Source organism: Dasypus novemcinctus, chromosome 1, assembly GCF_030445035.2.
Source record: "Dasypus novemcinctus isolate mDasNov1 chromosome 1, mDasNov1.1.hap2, whole genome shotgun sequence".
In the NCBI taxonomy this organism is placed as follows: domain Eukaryota; kingdom Metazoa; phylum Chordata; class Mammalia; order Cingulata; family Dasypodidae; genus Dasypus; species Dasypus novemcinctus.
Window position 1 is genome coordinate 159564410 of NC_080673.1, and position 24947 is coordinate 159589356.

At 33.9% G+C, this 24947-nt stretch overlaps 1 protein-coding gene across 2 annotated transcripts in view; it reads left to right on the forward strand.

Annotated features, from left to right (window-relative positions):
• Window positions 1–24947, forward strand: part of GABRG1 (gamma-aminobutyric acid type A receptor subunit gamma1) — a 93504-nt gene that overhangs the window by 55941 nt on the left and 12616 nt on the right. Inside the window, exons 4-8 of one of the 2 annotated variants that reach the window (XM_004458584.3) lie at window positions 8817–9037; window positions 10053–10135; window positions 13967–14104; window positions 14232–14384; window positions 20957–21168. In XM_004458584.3, the coding sequence (XP_004458641.2) occupies window positions 8817–9037; window positions 10053–10135; window positions 13967–14104; window positions 14232–14384; window positions 20957–21168 (807 nt within the window). The remainder of the gene's footprint in view (window positions 1–8816; window positions 9038–10052; window positions 10136–13966; window positions 14105–14231; window positions 14385–20956; window positions 21169–24947) is intronic. The other variant, XM_071216652.1, reaches the window with a different exon arrangement.

A 24947-nucleotide genomic window follows, 5' to 3' on the forward strand; every position in this document is an offset into this window, starting at 1 on the left:
AAATGCTATCATCAAATATATACCATTTTATAATATGTTGTCTTTTGACTCATTTTATCATATCAATCTGCCCTCTTTTTAAAACATTGCATAATATTAAGGGGTATATTTATATCATAACAGATTTAATTTGCTGCTGTCTAACATTTGGGCTGTTTCCAATTTGTTGTGACTAAGGGTAATGGTTATAATTAAAATTTTCTTAGCCTCTTATAATTATGTCTTTATGATATGTGCACACATACCTCTGAGTCCTCTTACATAGTTTGGTCAGCTTTTAGCACTGTCTATTTTCAATCTTTTTCTAATGATATGCTTCAAAATAGCGAGTCCTAATTTAGTTATATTTTTCTGTCCTTTGTGGATTAGTACATTTAGGACACTATTGAATGAACCAATACAGATTGGAAATTCTTACCTCAGGCTAGGATTGAGGCAGGGAAGTTCTAGCAGGTGCCTAGGCCAGTTCGAGGAGGGCCTGGGTAATTTGTTTCAGCTTGTAACTTTAATGGGTGTGTTTAAAATTGGATTTTAGCCTTGCTTTCAATCTAGTTGCTCCAAGTCTATTTCATTTATCATGTGACTGCTGATTCAAACATACCCTCATAATATTTCATTTTAATCCATTTGTTTAAAATTGAATTACTTGGGTTATATAGTACCTTCTAAGGGCTTTCATTGCTGAATTCAAAATTATTAAGCAACCCCTTTGATTATTTTATTTCTTAATAAAATATGTATGCATAAGAAGAGAGTGACACATGTTAATGCTTGGCTAATAAAACAAAAACTCAAGAAAACAATAAATACATTAGAAAACACATTTCAGCACATGATAATATTTCATCACAGCCTGAGATAACTTCAGAGAGTTAATATTTTTCCATTTTAGAAGAATGTTTTCTAAAATCATTTAGAGGTACATATTAGTTGAGTGGTTAAAAACAAAATTCCCTTAAAAACACACACTTGCACGCACATACATATATACTGTTTAATATGTAGAGCTAGTATTTGTAGAGATGGCAGCCTATGTGTTTCAGATGAATACTAGGCAAATCTTCCTATCTAGAAATATTAATTTAAGAATTCATTAAAATATCTTAAAATTCTGCCAGTAGATATCAATTACTTTGGATAACTGAGACTTTTAGACTCTCTTCCTTTTTTTTCCCCCTCCCTCCCTCCCTCCCTTCCTTCTCTTTCCTTCCCTTTTTATTGTCTTCTTTTTTTTTCTTTGTCCATCTTTCCTCCCTTCATCCTTCCCTCCCTTTCTCCTTTCCTTCCTTCTTTCTTTCAGAAATCTATTGGATATAAACACTTGAGGAAAAGATAGAATCTTAAGTGAGGGTTTTTCAAACCTTTATGTGCCAAAGCTATATATTTTTAAAAATTGGAATTATTTCCTTAAAATAGCATTCATATTCTCAGGTATCACTCCAGGAAATTTTGATTCAGTAATCGTGGATAGGGTCCTAAAATCAAAAGTTTGATAAAACTCTTCAAGGAATCCTAATCAAATAGTTTGGAGTCACTGGCTTAAGCCATTTTCAACTAAATTTAAAAGAAGTTAGGTGGGATGAGAGGAGAGTATCACAGATACCTATAGATTAGAAGTAAGAATTTTTATGAGTAGGGGACATTAGGAGACACCAAGTCCATTTCAGCCTTTATCTCTGTTTACATTTAGGACATTTTTAAACAGTTAATTTCTAGCATTTTTATAATGTTCTCATGATCCCAGAGCCTAAGCACTGAAAAAGTCATAGGGATGATCTTACCCAGTGTCAAAATTTTTCCAGTGACAAAGTTTAAATGATTTGGTCAGCATCATACTTTACTCATAGAATTCACACCATGGCATGTGTTACTTATATTATTCACTGTGTTACTTATATTTTTCAATCTACAAAGACTTTAAAAAAAATAATATACAAAAGTTTTAGACCTTAGATTTACAATGGATGTCAAGGAACATGAGTTGTTTGGCAGTATAAATAAACATACAGAGAAAAAACTTGTTTAAATGTCTTTACTTTTGAAAGGTACTTTATCAGTAAAGTGAAAATTGTGTGAATTGTGTGGTAAGCTTTATATTTCTGGTAGGAGCACTCAGTTTTGTGATAATGCACAAAAGGATCCAAACTGCTAAGGTACACACATGAAGTGACTGCTTCCAACAGCAGTGCAAACAATGCTTCCTCACCGCACACTGACAGTGTTGGAGAGCTCTTCATTTTCTGTATTAAGAATAAGGATTGTGGTAAGAATTCTATAAAGTTGTAATAATATAAATAATTTAAAATACGAATTATGTAGACTCTCTAAATATAGCATTTCCAAAATGTTTTGTTATGCTTCCTTAGGCAGCCTAATTCAGACAGCAAGCAGTGTCTTTCTGGTACTGTGTAATTTCAGATGCAGAAACATTTTTCCCACTCTGATCAGGGAATCAATCTATGGTAAATGTTGCCCAAGTAAACGGAAAGCATATGGCTTCTCAGTGCTTATGTAAGTTTAAATTATGGGGCTCCACCAAAATATATCCCTATTAAAACCACGTAGGGCAGCGCGGGTGGTGCTCTGCAAGAGCCCTGCTGGTTGAGACTATTCCGAGCTGCAACCCAAAGTGAAACATTAGTTCCAAGAAGACGGTAATTCTCTTAAGAATAATTTGGTTATTGGCCATGAGGTTAGGAAAAATTTAAAAGGGTTTTTCTCAGAGCTTGAGCAAAGGAAAACCCTGCTAGAACCAGCCCTTCTGCAGAGGCAGAAATGGGGAATGGTTGCTCGATTTGATTAAAGCTTGATTAAGCTAAAAAGTTTGGGTGAGAAACTTTATAAATGTACTGAGCATGGAGTTTCAGTCAGAGTTCAACACTTTTTCAACAACAGAAAATCCATACTGGAAAGAAATCCCACAAAAGGACTTATTGTGGGAAAAGTTTCTTTCAGAGTTCTAATCGCATTCATCATTCGCTGATCCATACTGGGGAAAAGGCTTTACATGTGGTGAGTGTGGAGAAAGGTTTGAACAGAGCTCAAATCTCATTCAGCACCAGAGAATTCATACTGGAGAAGAACGCTATCAGTGCCGTGAGGTGGCTGGTATTTCAGCCAGAGTTCCCATCTCATTCAACACCAGAGATTCCAAATGGGAGAAGCCCTACTAGTGCACCGAATGGGACAAGTTCTTCAGCCAGTGCTCTCATCCCAAGCAGCTACGAAAGTGCACAAGGCAGAGAAGCATTGTAAATGCCCGGAAAAAAATATATTAGGGCAAAAACTCACTGTTATCCTGAAATGCTAGTACAGGAAGGAAGTCTGTGGCTGGTCTCCACTAAGTAAAAGCACTGTTTCAGTACCCTGAAAAAAAAAAAGAAAAAAAGAAAAAAAGGCTATTCTTTTAGAACTGGAGATGCTTTATATAAAAGACTTAAATATTGCATTATTTTCTAACGTGGAGCCATTGGGAGTTCATTGACATTATTGGTTTTAAATAAACTACCTGAGTCTAGCTGTCCTCATTAAAAAAAAAAAAATGTGACTTGAAGCACAGAGAACTGAAAAAAAAAAATGTTTTGAGAGGGTATAAGGCCCCTTGACCTCATTTGAAGTTTCTTCTGTCTCATTTTGACAAATACCATCATGAACTGATGACACATATATGGACATTGCAGGAAGGTGCCAATGATTCCTCAGTTTTAGAAATTTCTGTGGAAAGAATAAATAAATGAAAGAAAGAGGAGATTAATTCCATTACTTTTAGACTTCTACAGCTGATGAGGAGTTCTTAGGTTGTTTGTAAAATGTTGTAGTATATTAACTAATAGTTTATAAGTATGAACTGAAAATTCAACTTACTAAAAATGTATTCAAGTTCATAAATTTTTAATCGACAAGGCTCAATGCTGTACATTAGATTTCTTCCTTTCTGCTTATGGACAGTTATTAAGTAAAGAAGTAGAATTTTCCTGTTTTTCATCAAGTTCTTGGTAAGAGAAACTATAGAAACCAAAGTGAGAACTGAATTAGACTACAAGTCTCCTAGTCCTCCTAACACTATTCTTTGTGGTCGAGATACTGCTGTCACTTGTTTTCCAGAGTTGAGATGGATTTATTTTGAGCCATTCCCATGCCCTTAACCTTTTTTGGTATTATCTTGTGCTCTGGCAAACTGGGTCAACCTTTTAGATTTACATGGATAAATAATCACACTGTATTTTACTAGCACAATCTCAGCTTGCTTCCTGGTAATTAAAAATCTACAATTTATACAAAATCTATCATTTATCCCTGCCTTTCCTTTTGAGAGTTTTAGATAATCCCGGTTATCTTAAACAAATGTTTCGTTGTGAGCAAAAGTCATTTAATTAAAGTGTCAGTGCCTTGTAGCACCATTGAAATCTAAGTTAACTTTTTTGGCATTACAGAGATTATTTAAGTCTAGCAAACCTGTCTCTTAACTTCCATCAGAATAGTATAAGGTTTTGGACATTTTGACTAGTTGGCAGTTCAGGAATATGCTGGCTTTTATAAAAGGGTATTTATTTGGGTAGAAACTTACAGTTACCAGGCTATAAAGTTCTTCTAATTTTTTAAATATCTTTTATAATCATATTAGTTCCTGTTATATTAGTGACAATTATCCATAAAAATAAGGAATTAAATATTTTGCAATTAAAAGTATGCTAAGGACTTAGCTGCAATGGATGCCTTTTATTCAGGTGAGGGCTCTGTTTCCCAGAGATGCCCATAACAATGACACTAATATCATAAAAATAAAATATATGGTGAGAGAAAGGCAAATATAAATTAAGTGATCAAAACTAATAATTGTGAAAATACTAAATTCCAGTTTAAAATCTGTGTCTCACAAGGTAACCTGGGGGTATAGACCTAGTATGTGATTTATTACCAACTATGATTTGGACCACTGTCTATTCTGACCATGCAATAAACAATTTTGGAAGAAAATAGCCCTATGTTTGGGAAGACTAGATTAGGACAAATTTAATTTTATGAAAAAATTACACAACTACACATATTGCTAAGGTAGATTTTGTATTTTGTATGAAGTTTCTCCTATTATTAGAAATATAATAATACTGAATTAACATTGCTTTAAAAGATGAGACTCAGTGCATCATTGCAAAGCTGATGATGAAATAGGATGACTACCCTATGTACACGTTCATCAATTATGGTTTGATTTGGTTGAAGAGCAAAATCAGATGGCTCACTTCTTCACTAATGCTGTTTTTGTCATCTAAATTGCAAGAAGATTCAGCAAATCACATAATGTACAGTAGATCTGAAATGTTAAACACACTTTTCTTTATCTCAAAATTTTCATCCTGAAAGCAGTTGAACTTGTGGTTCTAGTAAATGGAAGCTCCTTTTAATATTCTCTTTGCATATTTATTATGAAGATAATTCTAACTTCTAAATAGGAACATGAAGTACAAGAACACAATTTAATCATTTTCTGAAATTATACTAATATGAACGAGTAAATGAAATCAGATTTTTCTATTACATATAAAAATGGCACAAATTTTGATGGCCTCCTTATCTCAGTAAGGCATTATTTAGGAATCAGCATTTAAAAGTGCTTGGAAGTATTACCCTCTGCAAAGAGTATGGGAAGGATGGATGATCAAGGCATATGCTGTATATCTTTCTCTCCTTGATTCTAGATTGAGGGAACAATTGTAAGTAGAGTAATTTCCACATTTTGCCAAAACCCTGCTTGGGATAACTTCACCCCTTGGAAAATTATAGTTTCCAAGAGTCATTAGCACTTTTAGATAAGGCTATTTATAAGAAGTTCTTTTGAACTGCTAAGCAGGATTTACAGCTTCAGAAACTCACCCTTAGGTAAACTAGTGTCCTTGTGCTACCTTTAATGCCCTTGAAGCAACGTATACTTATCCTATAACATGAGGTTCTACCTATCAATGATGAGCATTGGATTTTGGTCATGTCATCACCCAGACTGATATTTAAGCCTCTTCTTTTATATTAAACAGTTTTTTTCATACAAACTAATCACACAATCCTAGCATAATATATGGATTAAATACTCTTTAAAGAATATGCCATAAACTGAGTGTGAGCCTGTAGCAGTTTGAAATTATTTATGAATTCCAAAAGTAGATATTGGATTATGTTTGTGAACTGGGTTATTCCTCTGGGCATATTATGTTGTATGGCATTCAAAGGTTTCACTTTTACTTGATTAAATAATGATTAAGGCTTTGATTGGGTCACTTCAGTAGTATGTTGTATCCTTGCCCCCTTGGTGGGCAGAGACTCACAGAGAAAAACTACACAGCAGAGGAGTTAATAGGAGTTTTGCAGCCCCAGGATGTAAATAAACAGAGAAACAGATACATGAGGAAAGAGAGAAGGCTCATTAGACACAACAGACATTAGACACACCAGAAAGAGATTTGCCTGTAAGTTTACAGCTGTCCTTGTGGACAGAGCAAAGCAGTGAGCCTGGAGAGAAGCCCCAGGGGAGAGGCAAGATTTATCCCAACCAACAGCTGATATTGGAAGAAGCTGGGATCATGGAGGCTTAAGGGAAAGGGAAAGGCTTGATTAACCCTTGCAGACATAGGCAGTCATCTTGCTCCAAAACATGACAATGGACTCTACTGAGGGAAGTAACTGGTAACTGTAAGTTTCTACCCAAATAAATACCCGTTTATAAAAGCCAACATATTTCTGGTATTTTGCATCAGCACCCCTTTAGGTGACTAAAATATAGAGCCTTCTTTTTATGATCATTTGCAATTACAAGCAGAAGCTATGTCATTAATGTAGGTTACTGCATTAGACTGGTTAATCATTTGTATCAGGTGAAGAAACTGCTTATTTAAGCCTTAAGAGAAAAGACATCTGGCCTGAGAAGCATGAGGTCAGAATAGGGATTGCAGATAACTATAGTGAAGCTAAGTATTTTTTGTATGCCTTGGAAGAGGGTGGTATACTGATGATATTTTATATATATTCATTCTTCCTACTAAGTGTATGCTCATTTATGTACCACTTCCTCACTATTATTCAGTAGTATGATTAAGGATCCATAGCATAAATATGCTTCATTGTTATATATAATAGAATGTATTTAGCATGACTTAGAGTTTGAATTATCTGGACAAGTTGTGGCTGGATTTAGAAGGCTTACGTGATGGTAAAATAGTTTTCTGCCTATTTGACTCTGTGTTATATGATAGTAAGGTAGAAGAAACACAGTTTTAAACATCCCCCTCTCTAAATGACTCTGGAAAGCTCATGGCAACCAAGAGCATATGAAGAGGGGTTCATGACGCAAGGGCTTCATGGCTTCACATGCAAATGGCCAACATGCAATAGATAGTAAATAGAGAGGTAATTATTGATTGATAATACATTACATCATTATACAGAGAAATTATCCATTGTAATTAATCTATATAGTTTAATCCATTTATAAAGCATACAACTCATCTCAATTATATAATTTTTATGACCTTTCAGGAGTTTAAATAATTATGAATATGTATGCTTTCCCAAACTCCTGTGTTGTTCATACAAAATAGATAAAATGAGGACCCCTCTTGGTTTACTCTCTATATTCCAGTCAAGCAAACCATAATTTTAAATATTTTGCCTGAAAACTAAGATATGATCCAACATCTTTTATGATAAATTGACTCCTAATTTGTTAATTTATTTTCATTCTGATGTTTCTTCTCTTCTTCATTCATTAATCAAAGGTTAATTGGCCAGTTGTTAGCATCATATTGCAACTACTCTTGCCATAAATATCTCATCTAATACCTCATATTTTTAAATTTAGTTTTCTTCTTTCTCTTTTAATATCAAAGTTACACATGTGTGCACATGCATGTGCACATGCACATATATTCACCTCCTTTCCCCATGGCATCAGTTATTATCACGTTCCTATTAATTTTATCAAACAAATTTTACTGCTTATGACAGGCATTTTGTCAGCATACAAAAGTAGGTAATTTCTAATCATCTACTCCTTAGGCATCTCCGTAACCATGAAATTTCCTATTTATAATCACTTGCTGATTATGGAAAGAGACTTTGCCTGCTGTGGTTCAATTTCTACATCAGCTACTTATTAACACTGTAGTGTGGGGAGAATGATTTTACCTCTCCAATACTCAATAAACATTACTGAAAAATAAAGGTCATGGTAGGACCTATTTCAATTACCAGCCTCCATAAGAAATACTTGAGTATATTCAAGGACAGGAGACTTCCAGGTTGTAGTAAATATTTAGTAACAGGATATAAACAAAACTCTTAGCACAGTGTCTGGCCCATTGTATGTGCCCAAGAAAGATTTGTTTCTTATTTCTTTAAAACATTTAAAAAAGTGTACCTAAATACTTGGCATTAATATTTCTAACAAAAGAAAATTTATGGCTTGGATAATCTGGTGAAAAATTGCTACTTGATCTTGTAGTTATTTGTAATTTCCTTGTTATTAAGCACCATATAAATAATATGTGTTCACACTAAAATAATTTGCTTTTATATTTAATGGCTATATCCTACATATTAGAAAGATAACTAAAATTTACCTTAAAAAGAATAAAATTACTGAGAAAAATAGTAATTAATGGAAATCTTGAATTTTAGTTTACACAACTCATATTGACAAGTAAAAGAAAGAATGACTAAGAAAATGGCTTTTTTTCCACAAATGATTGAGTGAAAGTGGTTTTAACGTTATAATTTATACATGCAAACTTCTGAGGAAAACATTCTTCTCCTTTTTCATCTTTTAGGAATACACAATAGATATAATTTTTGCCCAAACCTGGTTTGATAGTCGTTTAAAATTCAATAGTACCATGAAAGTTCTTATGCTTAATAGCAATATGGTTGGAAAAATTTGGATTCCTGACACTTTCTTCAGAAACTCAAGAAAATCTGATGCTCACTGGATAACAACTCCTAACCGTCTCCTTCGAATTTGGAATGATGGACGAGTTCTATATACTCTAAGGTAAATTGTTTAAAGAAATTGTAGTTGCCCAATTTTATTTTCCATACTAATATTTAATTAGGTTCTAACTTTTTTTTTCTTTTTCAAAATTTCAAAGAAATCAATATAGAGTTATTTTCACTCACTAAAATCTAAAATGGTGAACTATTTTGGAGACACATTTTTAGGCTCAGAATTGCTGTTATGTGAAAAGAGAGAAAAATCTTTTGATCCTCCCCCCGCCAAAAGCAGAAGATGTTGTGACATAAACACCATATTTTTTTACTCTATAATGGAAAGGATTGGCAGAGATATTTTTAGGAAATCTATAAAGTTGTATAATACTCTTTTTTTATAATGGTGTTATAAGACACCCTTAAGAAGGAATCAAATGAAGTTTGAGATATAGAATTCAAGTTTATTTAATTTATTGCCAGGAAAATCTCTGCATATTAAGAGTAGCCAAATAGAAAGATATTCGTGATGAATTAAAAGAAAATAGCACCTTACCCAATAATTTGTGGTGTGTTACTCTGTGTATATGCATGTGTGTGCCTGTATATATGTATTTGTTGGAATCCTGAAGTATAAACACAGAGGTGATAATGAAATTTATGCAGAGATAGCTTAGTTGGCGAAAGAGGAAAAATGTTAGAATTTTTTTATTCATGAATATTACGTTACCTTTTAAGCCTTTCAGAGCTTAGAATTATTATTTCTAATACATAGCAGTTCATTATTGTAGGCCACAGATATGTTTAAAATTTAAGCCAAATATATATTTTTTGGATTGCAAATCAAAAAAGGTTTTATAAAAAAAAATTACATTACATATAGCTATTTAAATAATAAGTCAATGTCTGTTATGTAAAACATAATTATGAAACATTTTCAATTTTATTATGGAAACTACTTAAAAGCCTCAAACTAAAAAAAAACAAACAAGATCAAGTGAAATTGCTCAAGCAATAAAATGCATTGATGATTGAAATTATTTCTCTTTATCTAATACTCATTTAATTTTCTATCTAAATAGATTGACAATTAATGCAGAATGTTACCTTCAACTTCATAACTTTCCTATGGATGAACATTCCTGTCCACTGGAATTTTCAAGCTGTAAGTGATAGATGCCTGGTAATTTCATATTATTTTAGCCTCCAGCTCTGTTTATTTAAAAATTGTAGAATGGAAAGAGATAAAATGCAATTTTCAGAGCAACGAATTATGTTCATCTCTCTTTGATTAAATAACTACATGTGATATATTTGTTTCTTGCTTTCAAACTAAAAGAATGACAATATATTCATAGTGAATATATATAATTTTTATATCATTCTTTGCAAATTTGGTATTTAAGTATCCTTTACTTATTTTGATTGGATTAAGAAGTACTTAACATAAGTTTATGGTCAAATTTTTTAAACAGCCAGGTAAAAAAAGGTGATTCAAATTTTATTCATGCTCCTGAAAGTAAGGTTTAACTTTATTATATTGAATTTTAAAGAACTTTTCAAAAATTGGTTTGGAGAAAAGTGCTTGCCACACTAATAGCAAAAAGTTGGAGAGATTTTAATGAGTGGAAAAAGCCAAGGTAGAAACACAGTTTGTTTGTTAAAAGGTAGAATGAAATAGAAAGAATAAGTTAGAGCTTAACAATTTGAATGTAAAAAAAAAGTATTTGTCCAAGATATGGTTAGAATTTTCCTCTAGTAATATAAATTTTCATATTTACATATATTTATATTCTCATATTTTAACAAAATATTTATCCAGATAAAATATAATTAAGCTAGTCTTTGAAACATGTAAACTATCTTTTGAAATATTTCCTATACCCACCAATGTTCTAATGCTATTTTCCATCCTTTGATAAATATTTTTTCCTAGATCACATTCAGAATCTATTCATAGCAAAGTGTAATGTAAATGCTCTTAAATATTACCCTTCATTTACTAAATTCTCAAATATATCTTTTGCCCTTTATTAATGATTTCCTTGACTTTTCTGTCTCATTAAAATATCTTTTTATATTTATGATCTCATATTTTACTGCTGTTTTTGCTATATTAAATCCTCAATGAATAAAACAGTCAAGCCACAACAAAGACTTGATTAATAAAAACACTCAAGGAATAATTGATACGCAAATACTAGAAGATGTAGTGATTACTGTATCTTTCTATAGTGCTACGTCTAAGTTCTTGGTGTGACATCTTTTTGACTTTGATCCTCATTATTGGGAATTTATTATCTATTCCTGACTGCAACTGAGTTTCACTGACATATGTATAATAATCATATCTAACTTTTTTCAGGAACTCTTTGAGTCCCTTGAAGTATTAAGCTTTTTATATGTAATATTTTCCAATGAACATATATGCAAGATTTCATTACATATCTCTGAGATATATAATGCAATGACATATATCAGAGACATTAAGGAATTAGTTCTTTGTTTATATATGTGTCCATACTGCTATACACTCTGACTAAATTATATTGCTCTGATAGTTGAAAAGAACAGGGAATATAGAAAAAGCAAGATAGAGCGCTAGAGAGCAAAGGAGAGAAGATGCTGGAAAGGAAAGAGAAAATAGATTTTTTAACAGGTCAGCAAAGATGACAGCATTTCATTACACAGCTGATAAGGGAACTCTAACACAAAATGATAGGCTGTTTTGGAAAATTTAAAGTTGATTAGTGAATTATAGTTCTATAAACCAGTAGAACAATGATCCCATTGAAAGCAATTCAAAACTTTGGTTACAATACATTATCAAAATCTTCTCAAAAGCATATAAGAGTTTGCAAAGAAGAAAGAATTTTCTGCCACAGAAATTCAAATAAAAAGTTGAAGCTAGAAAGGTAATCTAAAGTTTGAAGCCAATTTTGACCTAAAGAAATTTTCCAAACTAGGGAAATCTGAGCTTTGGTATTGACAACCTTGTGGTATAGAAGTCTAATAGAATATAATACCTTCATAACCTGGGATAACAAAGGATGCAAACTCGAGGTGTTCTGGCTTGCTAAAGGCTGCTGGGAGCAATATATCAGATATGTGTTGGCTTTTATAAAGGGAATTTGTTAGATTAAAAATTTACAGTTTTGAGACTGTGAAAGTGTCCAAATCAAGGCATCACTGAGAGATGCTGTCTCACGAAGTTGTAGCTGTGATTGATCAGGCACATGTCCCATCTTGTAAAGATGCTTTCTTTCGGAACTCAGCTGTGGGTGATTAGGTACGCGGCAGGGCATAATGGCGGCTCTGCCAGTTTCTGCCTTTTCCTCTAGGCTTACTTTTTCCATGAGCTCAGCTGTGGGTGCTTAGATGCATGGCTTGTCTCTCACCTCTCCTCTGGGCCTTGTCTCTTTCAGCTTCTTTTTCTATGCCTCTGTGCTCTGATTCCAGCCTCCAGCCTCTGGAACTACTTTCTTAGCTTTTCAGGGTGTCTCTGCCTGTGCAACTTTTTTCCTCTGTCTGCTGCTTTTAATCCTCCATTTTTAAAGGATGCCAGTAAGAGGATTAAGGCCCACCCTGGGTCATGCAATCTAATCAAAGAGCCTTACCAGAAGTATTTTAATCAAAAGTTCCTATTTACAATAGGTTTATATATACATGGATGGATTAACTCTAAGGGCATGACCTTTTCTGAGATCTACAAAAAGCTTCAAAATGTCACATGGAGCAAGATGAAGAAGTGTCCCCATCACATAGTCATATAGACACAATCATTAAGATCTAAAAGGAAAGTTGCCCTGAAATCAGCACACTATGTGAAATAAATATCCTTGAGAAGATGTAATCACAAGAGCAACTCCTCATGGATTTGCAGTCCAAATTTCTTTGACCTGATTGGGCTAAGAAAACCTCAGGTACTTTTCTGACATGTGGCAAAATCAAAAAACAATCCTCTTTGAAGGAACAAACCTTCATTCTGGACAGCCACAGAGTAGGCAAAGACATTTTCAACACAATCACTAATGTATTAGTAATATCCTGGATATGTAAAGAATTCATACAAAAAGAAAAAAAGAGAAAAAAATTCAATAAAATAATTGAAAAGTAATTCCCTAAAGAAATCCACATATCTAAAAACAAATGATTTTACATTCATAATCAGAAAATGTGAAATAAAATACACTTCACAGATCAGTAACAATGAAGAAAAAATTAAGTTTTGAGGAGATTATGGATCCATGTGAACATCCATAGTTTGGTTGGTGAGATAATAGATTGGAGAAGAGATTGGAATAGAAGATTGGCAATGTCTTATAAAGTTGAAATTATATGAAATCTATGACCTATCAATTCTATGCCTAGATATATATCCCAGAGAAATTCTCGCATATATTTGCTTAAGGAGGTAAGTACAATGATGTTACCAGCAGCAATATTAGCAATAGCCAACATGAAACATGCCAAATGTTTATAACAGTAAAATGGACAATACCTTTGATACATCTTTGTAATGGAAAAATTTGCTAAAGCTATATACAACCGCATGGATGTTGAACTCTCACAAATAAATTATTGAAAGAAGTCAGATACAAAAGAATGTGTACAGTTGGCAATAATCCAGTAGAGTTGAAAAGGAGTCCAAACTAAGCTACGTTTTTCAAAGGAGAAGGATTATTAGAGAAATCAGGATAGTAGCTACCTCTAGGTGGGAGGAGGCCATTCCATTCCAGTGGGCAGGTGGGCTTTTCTTGTTCTTTTCATGGTTCTTTTTTTTTATTTAAATGGATTATTTTAGGATTATAATTATTGATCATCACAGGATTATTCTTTTAACTATATTTAAAATATATTATGAAATATTTTCTATATTTGACATGTCTGATAACAAAAATAAGGAAGTTCAAAGAGTTTGTCTTTTGTTAGTATTGCAACAGTAACAGATTTGAATCATCTTATAGATTTTTTGTATTTTAATTTTTTTTTCTAGATGGATACCCTAAAAATGAAATTGAGTATAAATGGAAAAAGCCATCTGTAGAAGTGGCAGATCCTAAATACTGGCGATTATATCAGTTTGCATTTGTTGGGTTACGAAATTCAACTGAAATCTCTCACACAATCTCTGGTAAGGAGAGAATAAAAATCACAAAATGATAGCATTGAATGCATCTGTGTTTAGATCTATAGATTAGGATCGATACTTTTATGAATTTCATAGTCCAAATTAAACACATGTTTTTCTTTTCTTCCAGGGGATTATATTGTCATGACCATTTTTTTTGACTTGAGCAGACGAATGGGATATTTTACTATTCAGACCTACATTCCATGTATTCTAACAGTTGTTCTATCTTGGGTATCTTTTTGGATCAATAAAGATGCAGTACCTGCAAGAACATCACTGGGTATGTCATGTAACATAATGCTATAATAACATAGAACTTCTATGAATAGGATAAAAATTTATACTTGAATGTATTTGAAACTTCCATCATACTACAATCAGGCAAACTTTATCAGAAACTAATGCATTGCCATATAGAAATGAATATATGAGAAACAGTGATAAATAGAATTCCAAAGAACTTGAAATTTCAGAAATTCTTCATTTTTCTTGCTAATGGAGAGCAAGGGTAGCATAGATATTTAGTTTTCCAGTTGCTGAAACAAATACTATACAATATTTCACTTAAACCATGGGAATTTATTGGCTAGTGGGTGGCTTTGAGGTTAAGAGAATCCCAAAATCAAGGTGTTAGCAAGGCAATGCTCTATCCTTGAAAACTGGGGCATCCTGGGATTGGCTACCAGCAATCTTTGGCCTTTGACTTTTTTATCACATGGCCTATGTATGTGGCAATGTCCTTTCTTTTTTCTTCTGATTTCCTTTGTCTTCCAATTTCTTACTCTACCATAGCAGTCTTCTTCCTGTGGCCTTCCTTCTCTATAAAGATCCAGTAATAGGATTAAGGCCCATCCTGATTCAGTTAGTTACACCTTAACTAAAGTTACATCTTCCAAAGGTTAAATTTACAAAAGGTTCACACTTACAGATATGGAATATGATTAAGAAAATGGTTTTCTGGGGTACATATTTCAACCTACCATACACAGCATGGATAATACATGACAATCACATATAATCTCTGAATCTTATTTTGGTTTATGTTTTCAATCACTTTCTCCATCAAGTTTTTTGTTTTGTTTTACGTTAGCTGTATCATTAATAAGCAATATTTATAAGCAAGTGTGTGTTTGGATGGTGTGACAGTTTGAAGTTTTGTGAATCCCAGAAAAGATCAATCATGTTTTTAGAACAAATCTAGGCTGTGGGTGTGGGGCCCTTTACATCAAATTCAGTTAAGGGACCTTGATTAGATAACTTTTAATTAGATTGCTTTGGGGTCTTTGATTGGAGTACATGAATGAGGCATGACCCAGGTTAGGTCTCTACCTCCTGCTGAGGTCTTATTTAAACTGAGAACTGAAAGCAGAAACACACAGAGAAAGACAGCTGTCATTTTAACTCTGCCATGAAAGAGAGAACTGCAGGAAGACAGAGAAACCATGAGAGGCTGAGAGACTAAGAGAAACTCAAGAGTTTGAGAATGATTGGAGGCTGGAATCAGTGGAACAGGCCCAAAGTGAGGAGAAGCCATCATTTTGCTTTGCCATGTGGCAGGAATGCAGGATCCAGCCAGCAGCTGACTTTTGATGAGAAAACAGCCTGATGATGCCTTGATTTAGACACTTTTTCAGCCTTGGAACTATAAGCTTTTACCCTAATAAATCCCCTTTATAAAAGCTAACCCATTTCTGGTATTTTTGTAATGGCAACTTTGGCAAACTAAAACAGATAGTTTTGCTCCTACGATATTACTAATGAGCATCAGTTGTTCCAAAGGGTGGTTGATAGGAACATGAAGCTCCTAGGCTCCTATAATGTATGTAATGTTTAATGAGTGTGAATATTTGAGAATTGCCTGTATAATAACATTGAATAAAAAATAATTTACAATTCATACTTGATCAAATAGACTTTTAATCTCTTCCTTTAATAATTGTTGACAAATTATAACCTATTTTCATATTATTGATATAGGAAGAAAATTTACTGATTATTTGAGTCATTACTATATTAATATGAGACATGAACTACTCTACTGATAATTGTGTCTTAAAATAAAATAAAGTTGAGATAGTTCCGATTTTTAACCATAAAATAGTTTTCATGTGGTTTCTATGACAGCTGGTGAATAAGTCCATTTAATAAATATATACAACGCAAATCACATAAATGTGGCAAGGTTAAAGCTTGAGGCAGCTACCTTTCTACTTGAAAAGGCAATTCCACAGGGAGTCTAAACAGAGGTATAGAAGTAGCTAGTAGATAAAATCCACTCTTACCTGATGTTTCCTATAATTATTTCAGATAATTTTTTTTCCCAAAGTGTATAAATTATTTTAGATTCTTTGTATGCTACTATGAGTATTACTAGAACATTATCTTTCTTTTTGAGCATTATCTTCATTATTTTTAACACAAAGAACTTAAATAGATTGTTTCTACCATTGGGTTTTCATGAAGCCATATGTCAGAGTCTCATGAAAAAGGAAAGTCAATTGTGGAATTACTGTGGTTATGTAAAAATGAATTATTTTAAAATTTTATCATCTCAATAATAAAAGTAACCTATAGTTAAATAAACTTGAAGAATATCTCCTATAATTTTTGGCCCTACATATTTAGAGAACCAAGAATTTTTAAAGTGTATATATGTATATAGATAGATAGATAGATAGATAGAAAGAAAGATAGATAGATAGATGTATATACACACTTACATATATACATACATACATCATTGAAGGACAATTTTCTGAGCTCATTTTCACACGAGTCAAATGCTTTCTATGTAACAGGCAGTGTACTAGATGCTGCAGTGTCAACAGTATACAACAGATATAAAATCCCCATTTTCATGGTGTTTACATTATTAGTGAGGAGTACAAATTATGTACAAATATAAAAAATTTCTAATAAGATGTCAATGAGTAATAAAGCTATATGAATAGAAAGTAAATGGTTAGAGAATGGCAGGCAGTGTAGGTAGCAATGATATTCGCTATTTCATATTGTGAAGATAGGCCTCTTAGAGGGCTTGGCATTTGAACAGAGATGGGAAGGAAGTATGGGAGCTAGCTCGATGGCTCTCTGTTAGAAAAATAGCCCAGACAGGGGCAAGTTCAAACGTTCTGAAATGGGATCTTCCTTGCCATGTTATACGTTTCATTTAGAAAGAAGACAGCTCTGGCTAGAGCTGACTGATTAGTGGTAAAAACAAGATTGAAGAGATGGACAGTGGTTAGATCATGTAAGCCTTTGTAGGTCATTTTAAGGACTTTGGATTTTATTCAAAATGTGATGGGAAAACATTGTAGGATCTTTAGCAAGAGAAACCATGGAGGAAATATTAATGAATACTCTTAGTATCCCATTTGTTTCCCTATTATAGATTAAAAAATAGTTTAATAAAAAATCCACCATTTTTTTTGTTGTTGTTGTTTTTAGGTACCAGCACTGAGCATTCTAATTCGGGAAACTGGAGCTCAAGCACTGAGCAACATCATCTCCCCTGAGATGTTTTTTTGTTTGTTTGTTTTTATGGTTGTTTGCTTATTGTTTGTTGTTTTGGGGAGGCACAGGAGACCCAACCCAGGGCCTCCCATGTGGGAAGCAGGCACTCAACCACTTGAGCCACATCCACTCCCCACCATGTTCTTTTTTTCATTTTTTTCATTTTTTTCATTTTTATTTTTTAAGGATACTTAGATTATATAAATGATACCTAAAAAATGTAGGGGATTTTCATATGCCCCACTCCCTACCCCTCCTACACTTTCTCACATTAACCACATCCTTCCATTAGTGTGGTACATTTGTTACAATTGATGAACACATATTGGAGGAGCTCCTTGGAACATTGCCACTAAGTGTGGATTATAGTTTATATTATAGTTTAAACTCTCTCCTGTACAATTTGTAAGTTATGACAAGATATATAATGGCCTGTATCTTTCATTGCAATGTCATTCAGGACAATTCCAGTGTCTCCAAAATGCCCCCTGATTACACCTATTTTTCCCCTTTCCTTCCCCTCAGAACCTCTGGTGGCCACTGCCACCATGTTCTTTTTAAGCAAAACACTGAACTAACAATTATTAACTTAAAGAAATAGGGAGTGGATGTGACTCAAGCAGTTGAGTGCCCCCCTACCACATAGGAGATCCTGGAGTTCAGTCCCAGTACCTCCTGAAAAATCAAACAACAAGCAAAGCAAACAAACAAAAACCCAACTCAGGGAAGCCAATGTGGCTCAGTGGTTGAGTGCCGTTTTCCCACATGCAAATCTCTGGGGTTCAATAACCCAGGTCCGGTATCAAATAAATAAATAAACAAACTAATAAATAAACACAAGGCCGGAGCCTCAAGTTCTACTATAGTTTACCTTGTTTAATAAAACAGAAATGTAATAGTGTTTTAGTAAATTTTTTTAATACAGCAATTTATAATGAAATCATCTCCACAATGGCTTCATGATTTTTTTAAAAGAGGAATGGACATAATTGTGCAAATCAGGAAGAGACTTGGAAATCTGCCTTTATCTAATTTAGGAAATATTGTGATTTAATATTTCCTCTAAAAGGGTGTAGAAGGTGATAGAATGGGAAGACCTACATTTATCGAAATTATTTAGCATTCAGCACAGGCAAAACCTTTTAAATGTAATTTTGGCTTCAAAGTATTTTAAGCAAAACTGTCAGGAATAATAGATGATAGACAAATTTCCATCCAAAGATGGACATTTTTAATACACCTCTCTCTTCACTGATAGAATAACTACATGAAAAGTCATTTAGGATGTAAAAGTTCTGAATGAAATCAACTATTTGACCTAACTGATATTTATAGGATGGTATACCCAACTTCAGGACACACATTTTCAGTGCATATGGACCACTAACCAAGATAGATTATATTCTAGACTCCAGAACAACCCTTGATAAAATTCAAAAGAATGAAATTTTCCAGGGTATATTTTCTGACCAAGTATGAATTAAACGAACAATTAATAAAAATAAAATACCCAGTAAAACCACCACATATTTGGAAATAGCAAATAATTTTTAAGTAAACTATGTGTCAAATAAGAAATCAAAAGGGAAATTAGAAACTATTTCAAACAATTTTAATAAGAACTGAACATATAAATATTTGTGGGATGCTGCTAAAGCAGCACTTAGAGAGAAAAATACAGCTTTAAAATGCTTATATTAGAAAGGAAGAAATACCTAAATTATATAATCTGTTTCCACTTTAAAAACTGACATACAAATACCTTTGCATGTATTTATCAAAAGCACGAAACAAAATACTACTGTCAAATGGTTTGGATGAGAGGCATACGGAAGTTAAGAAACTTTGCTGTGGTCACAGAATAGGTGGAAGAGCTGGAGATTAAAACCAATGGTGCCTCCATTACTAAAATCCATCACACTTAGGTCATCTTTTTTTTTTTAAACTCTAAATTATGATGAAAAAGTGCTTGTGCAAGGAATTCTCAGGGTATGTTTCAATAGAGATGTGAGGGAAAGGGGAGGCTACTGTCTTCAGCATTCAAAAGAATTTGGTGCTGCAATCCCTTTCTATGTTTTTCAACTCTGATATTGCCATTTTATAAATTAGACCAAATAAAGAAGCATTTGGCATTCTGCTTAGTCCTTTCGGGAGAGTAAACAAATATTCTCATGGGTCCATATTTGGTGGGACAAACAATGAGAATTACAGCAATTTATGTGAGAAGAGACATTGTGTAGGCAGCTGTAAATTAGACGGCCTAAGATTAACAGGTAAGAACCAAGAGAAGGCCAAGAAGTAATGAAAGACTGACAGCTGCAAAGAGATACATGAAGGTTATAGGAAACATTTCTCTTCTACTTAAAACTTATACTCTTAGAACAAGCATGGCATTTTGGATTGGAAATTAATTACAATGATAAATGTAACCTCCTCCCATATTCTTGTGAATGAGAAAACATGCATGGAGAAAGATAAGTTGTTTATGATCATTTGGCTACCTCCTATGAGAGGCAGAAGAAGACTCCAGATTTCTTCACTTCTTCATAAGAATTTTTCTTTTCTTCAGATCTTTTAGATTACAAAATTTTGGATGTTGTTTGTGTGGGTATGTGTCCAAATTATGTAAGCTGCATTCTCCAAAATATGAAGATTTACTGTTTTCTTTAAAATATTTCCTTGATATCACTTTGCTGTATTCTTTATTTAATATTTGAGATTTAAAATGTGTAATTCAAAGTATCATAAAAAGTATATTAGTTTTAATTGATTTTAGTTGGGTAGGACACAGGATAATGCTAGCTTTCTGCTGTGTTGTACATGGCTTCAATTCCTAAGTTCATTTAATTGTAAAAGATAGCTGCTCACTGCTCTGGTCATTGTATTCCTGCCAGAAGCAATGAGGAAGAAGAAAAAAGGACATTCTTTGTCTCTTTAATGACAACTGTTGGAAGTTGCTTACCCCCTTTGACTTATTTCCCCTTGACTGTATCTCAGCCAGGTAACCATGCATAACTTCAAAGCAGGTGACTAATAAAGTTGTTCTTCCAGGAAGCCAATTTCCAGTGAAAAATAGGATATTCTATTACTGTAGAGGAAGGGAAGTATGGGTGTTGGGAGACTTGCAGTCCACAGTAATTTAAATGATAAAAATTCTCATATAGATACAAATAGCTCATGGAACATAATGTAGCTATGGTTACCAGTAATTCTTTCTGTAAATCACTAGTAATCATATCCTTTTGTTTTCATTGTTAATTTCCCCTCACAATATTACCAAATATGAAGGAGGAATAAATGTGCCACCTACCTTCATCTCTTTCCTTTCTTTCTCTATAGGTATCACTACTGTTCTGACTATGACGACCCTGAGCACAATTGCCAGGAAGTCTTTACCTAAGGTTTCTTATGTGACTGCGATGGATCTCTTTGTTTCTGTTTGTTTCATTTTTGTTTTTGCAGCCTTGATGGAATATGGAACCTTGCATTATTTTACCAGCAACAAAAAGGGAAAGACTACTAGGGATAGGAAGTTAAAACACAAGGCCTCGGTATGTTGAAATAAATCTCTATTTCATTAACCCTGACTTACCTAGAGATGCTGATCTGAATATACTTGTTACACTTACTTAGAATTTTATGGATGCTTGAGGTATCAAGCCAAGAGATAAATAAAGCTAAGTTGAAAATGAATAACCTAGCATTACCAACCAAGAAAAGTGGATTTACATTTTAATGCTTAAGTAAAGACTATCGGATAATACTTGTAAAGAACTATTTCTTATGCTATGAAATTTTCCACAACTCATAGGTTCTTAATACCTAAAACTTTATTTAAATATCACTGTGATTCTAATTTTGTATTATAATTTGGACTTATGTCAATGGGTGGCCCACATACTAACTTAATTTTTAGAGAATAAAAGTCCTTCTTTGCTGTTAGAGTCCAGATACTTTTGAATGTCACAAACTATGAAGTTGCTTTGATTTTTGTGTATTTGTTCTCCCTTCTCAATTGCACATCTGTTTTAACTTATATGGCACCAAGCTCATATACTACAAATGATATAGATATTTAAATAGTAGATGATTGACTATTATTTCTTTTTATAATGTTAATTACAGTAATCTTAAAGTAATATCTCACTGTGTCAGACATTCCTCAAAATATTTTACAAATGATTTCATTTATACTTATAGCAACCGTGTGAGTACAAATTAAGAAACTTGCACAATGATAGGTTTAGTAAATGAAGGATTCAAAAATCAACCCCAGATTTTTTTCTGGTACCGAAGTTCAAGATTGTAACCTCTTCCTGACACTGCCTACTTTCATAGGGTTCAGATATGAGACCTTATGTTTTTCCACAATCAACAGTACATCACATTATGATTCATTCTCATAAATGCTTGCAAGACATGTTTGTCCCAAAATATTCAAGTAATGATAACTAAATAAAACATTATGTATGAGTAACATGCTTGTAAGCCTACCATGGCATGTATAGTTGAGGTATGCTGTCTTCTATATTTCTTTCCTGCCTTTGTTTGTAAGTTCCACTATTCAATACTTTTTCTTCCTCTCCCCATTTTGTATTCATTTCTTTATAGACTTTCCATATTTTACATTGTATTTTAGCTTTTCATGGTATCCCTCCAAGGGCCAGAGCATTGTGTATTGTGCCACCGGTTTCTCATTGTATTTCCAGTGCGCATTGTTAGTAGTACACATTTGAGATTTGCAATGCAGAATTCACTTGGAACTCTCTCCATTTGACATTATATTATCTTATACATAGTACATATTATGTTCATTGGATGGACAAACCATAAAAGAGCAAATATGTTAACTTTAATATATTGCTAAAGATTTAGATAAAGAAAAATGGCAGATTTTCTGCTCTTCTCCTTTAATTAAAGCCACACATCTTCTCTGGAGTTTTAGTTTCATCATTTAGTTAACAACAGTGCTGTTCAACTACTACCTAGAAATTGTTACTTTTGAAAATTTTGTATGAAAACATTGGAATAATTACAGTTCACATTTATTAAAAGCCAGGCAATGTGTAATTTTACATGGATTCACTAAATTCATGTTAACGTTTCTATAAAAATGGTATTATTATAATATCATCTCAGATTACACAGCTAGCAAGTGGCTTCTCTAGGACTGCAGCTAAGCAGTTTGACTCTAGATCACATAGTCTCAAGCACAATACTGTTATTATACTTAGGTGAGTTGAAACATTGCAATACAAATTTTTAAATTAGGAAGGACACTTATTCATTCATCAAATATTTATTAAGGACTTTTATTTTCTGGGTCCTGCTCTAGAAGTGTTATTTAAGAGAAAAAAAAAACAACAAAATAAACACTAAAATTTTGAATCAAGCGCAGAGAAATACTAAAGATGAATAATAAGGAATAAAAGTAAATGATAGCTTCGAAGCACAAAATTGCAAATATCCAAAAGTGAAACTGCCATATTATAACTGACTTACCTGGTGCTGAAAATGAAAAATAAAAAAAAAAGTCTTTGGATTTCTCCAAAATATAGCCTCAAATTATTTTTTCTCTGTTCACTTACTTGCTTTATGAGCTCTTCCGATCTCAAATGGCACTTTGAGTGAGAAACTGGAATCAGTAATCAAATCTGACTCCCACCTGGTTCAGTGTTCAGCCATATGGTCTTGCTCAAAATGCACTTTTCTGAAAACTATCGAGCTTTGCTTGCTGTTTTCTCAAACTATCTATTTAAGGGCTTTGTAGAATTTGCATTTTACTTCTGTTTTAACCAGGACAATACAGTCAAATGCACAATTTAGAGGCAGAAATCATGCATTTAAAACTGTTTTGATTGTGATTTTATCTTCTCCTCTCTTCCCATCCTCTCTCATCTCTATTTCTTTATCTATCTCTCAGTCTTTCTTGGTTATTATCTTTTCCTCTTTCTCCTTCCTTCCATCTCCTTGTTTTCTTTGTATATGCTTGAAATTCTGAGTAGTTTAAACGTCAACATTTTTCCTTTTTTTCTCTAAATTTTGCCAGTCAGGTCAGGAACAAAGGCCTTGGTTAGATGTTGCTGCTCCTCCTTCAGGCTTCCCGACTGCTCACACAGCCCTCCTCGACAGGCCGCCGTCCTCAGCCTCTCGCTGCCTCACTTACGCCGTCCGCTCGCTCGGCCCCGCTTATCGAGATCGGGGGGAGACGGGCGCGTGAGGAGGGCCAGCTGGGACCGGACCCGAGGAAAGGAGGGCTGTGGTTGAGCAGGGCCCGAGGGGAGACAGACAAGGAGAAAGAGAGAGACACAGAGTGAGAGAGATGCCGTTCATGGGTCCCCAGCAATCTCAACTCCGGCAACTAGGTGAGCTGCGAACAGAGCAAGTTCTCACACAGAGTCCACTCCGGAGACGCTTGGTAGCGCAGGTCTGGTTTATTGAGAAGATGCAACAGCTTTTATGGGCGTTTAAGGGACGGCCTGTGTAAGAGGTTGATTAGATGATACCGGGTGGAGTGAAAAGTGTGTCAGAGCTCTAGTGCTGGTTGCCAGGCCCTTATCAGGTCTGTGCAGTTCTGTGCTCACTTGGTTTCAGTTGCCTTTTCCTGGAAAAGGGCTGGTTTCCACTATATGCTGAGTCATTGCTCCAGGGGCTCTTTTGTTACTTTCACGCCGTTCGGTTGCCCCAGGCGCCATTTTGATAGCTCTAGGCGCCATCTTCGGGTAGGGGCTTTCCAGTGGGGGGAATTCCCATAGTTAAAATCATTGAGAAGTCTGCTTGTCTGAAGTGGAACATAACTAAAATTCCATTCTCGGCATCTCTGATGGCTTATCTGAGAACCCCAGAACTCCCAGTTTATTTTCTTTCTGTAGCAGATTTTTTTAAAAGTATGTATCCATTTAAAATTATGATTTATATGTACGCTAGCTGATTTAGAGCAAGTTCCACAATATATCGTTTAGTGAGAAATGCATATAACGTGATCACATTTTTGTGAAGCACTTAAAAAAAAAAACAGCACTTAACCCTGATACATCCATTTGCCAAGCAAACAAGTTCCTGTTAGGATGACTGGCATTTCTGGATGGAGTGAAGGGAAGGAGGAGAAAGAGGGTGGGGGCACAAGCAAAAACACTCAGCTTTTTAATTTTAAAGAAGGGAAGCAGTATAAAAATGACATGAATGCTTTGATTCTGTTAATAGAGAAAAGTCCTCAATGGTTCGCCAGGGTTCCATCAAGCTGTTTATCAATAGTCAAGCCTGTTTCTCAGCGTTGGTCTTTGCCCTGAGCCTTAAGGATGAAAAGGGGGGTGGCACACAAGCCCTGCCC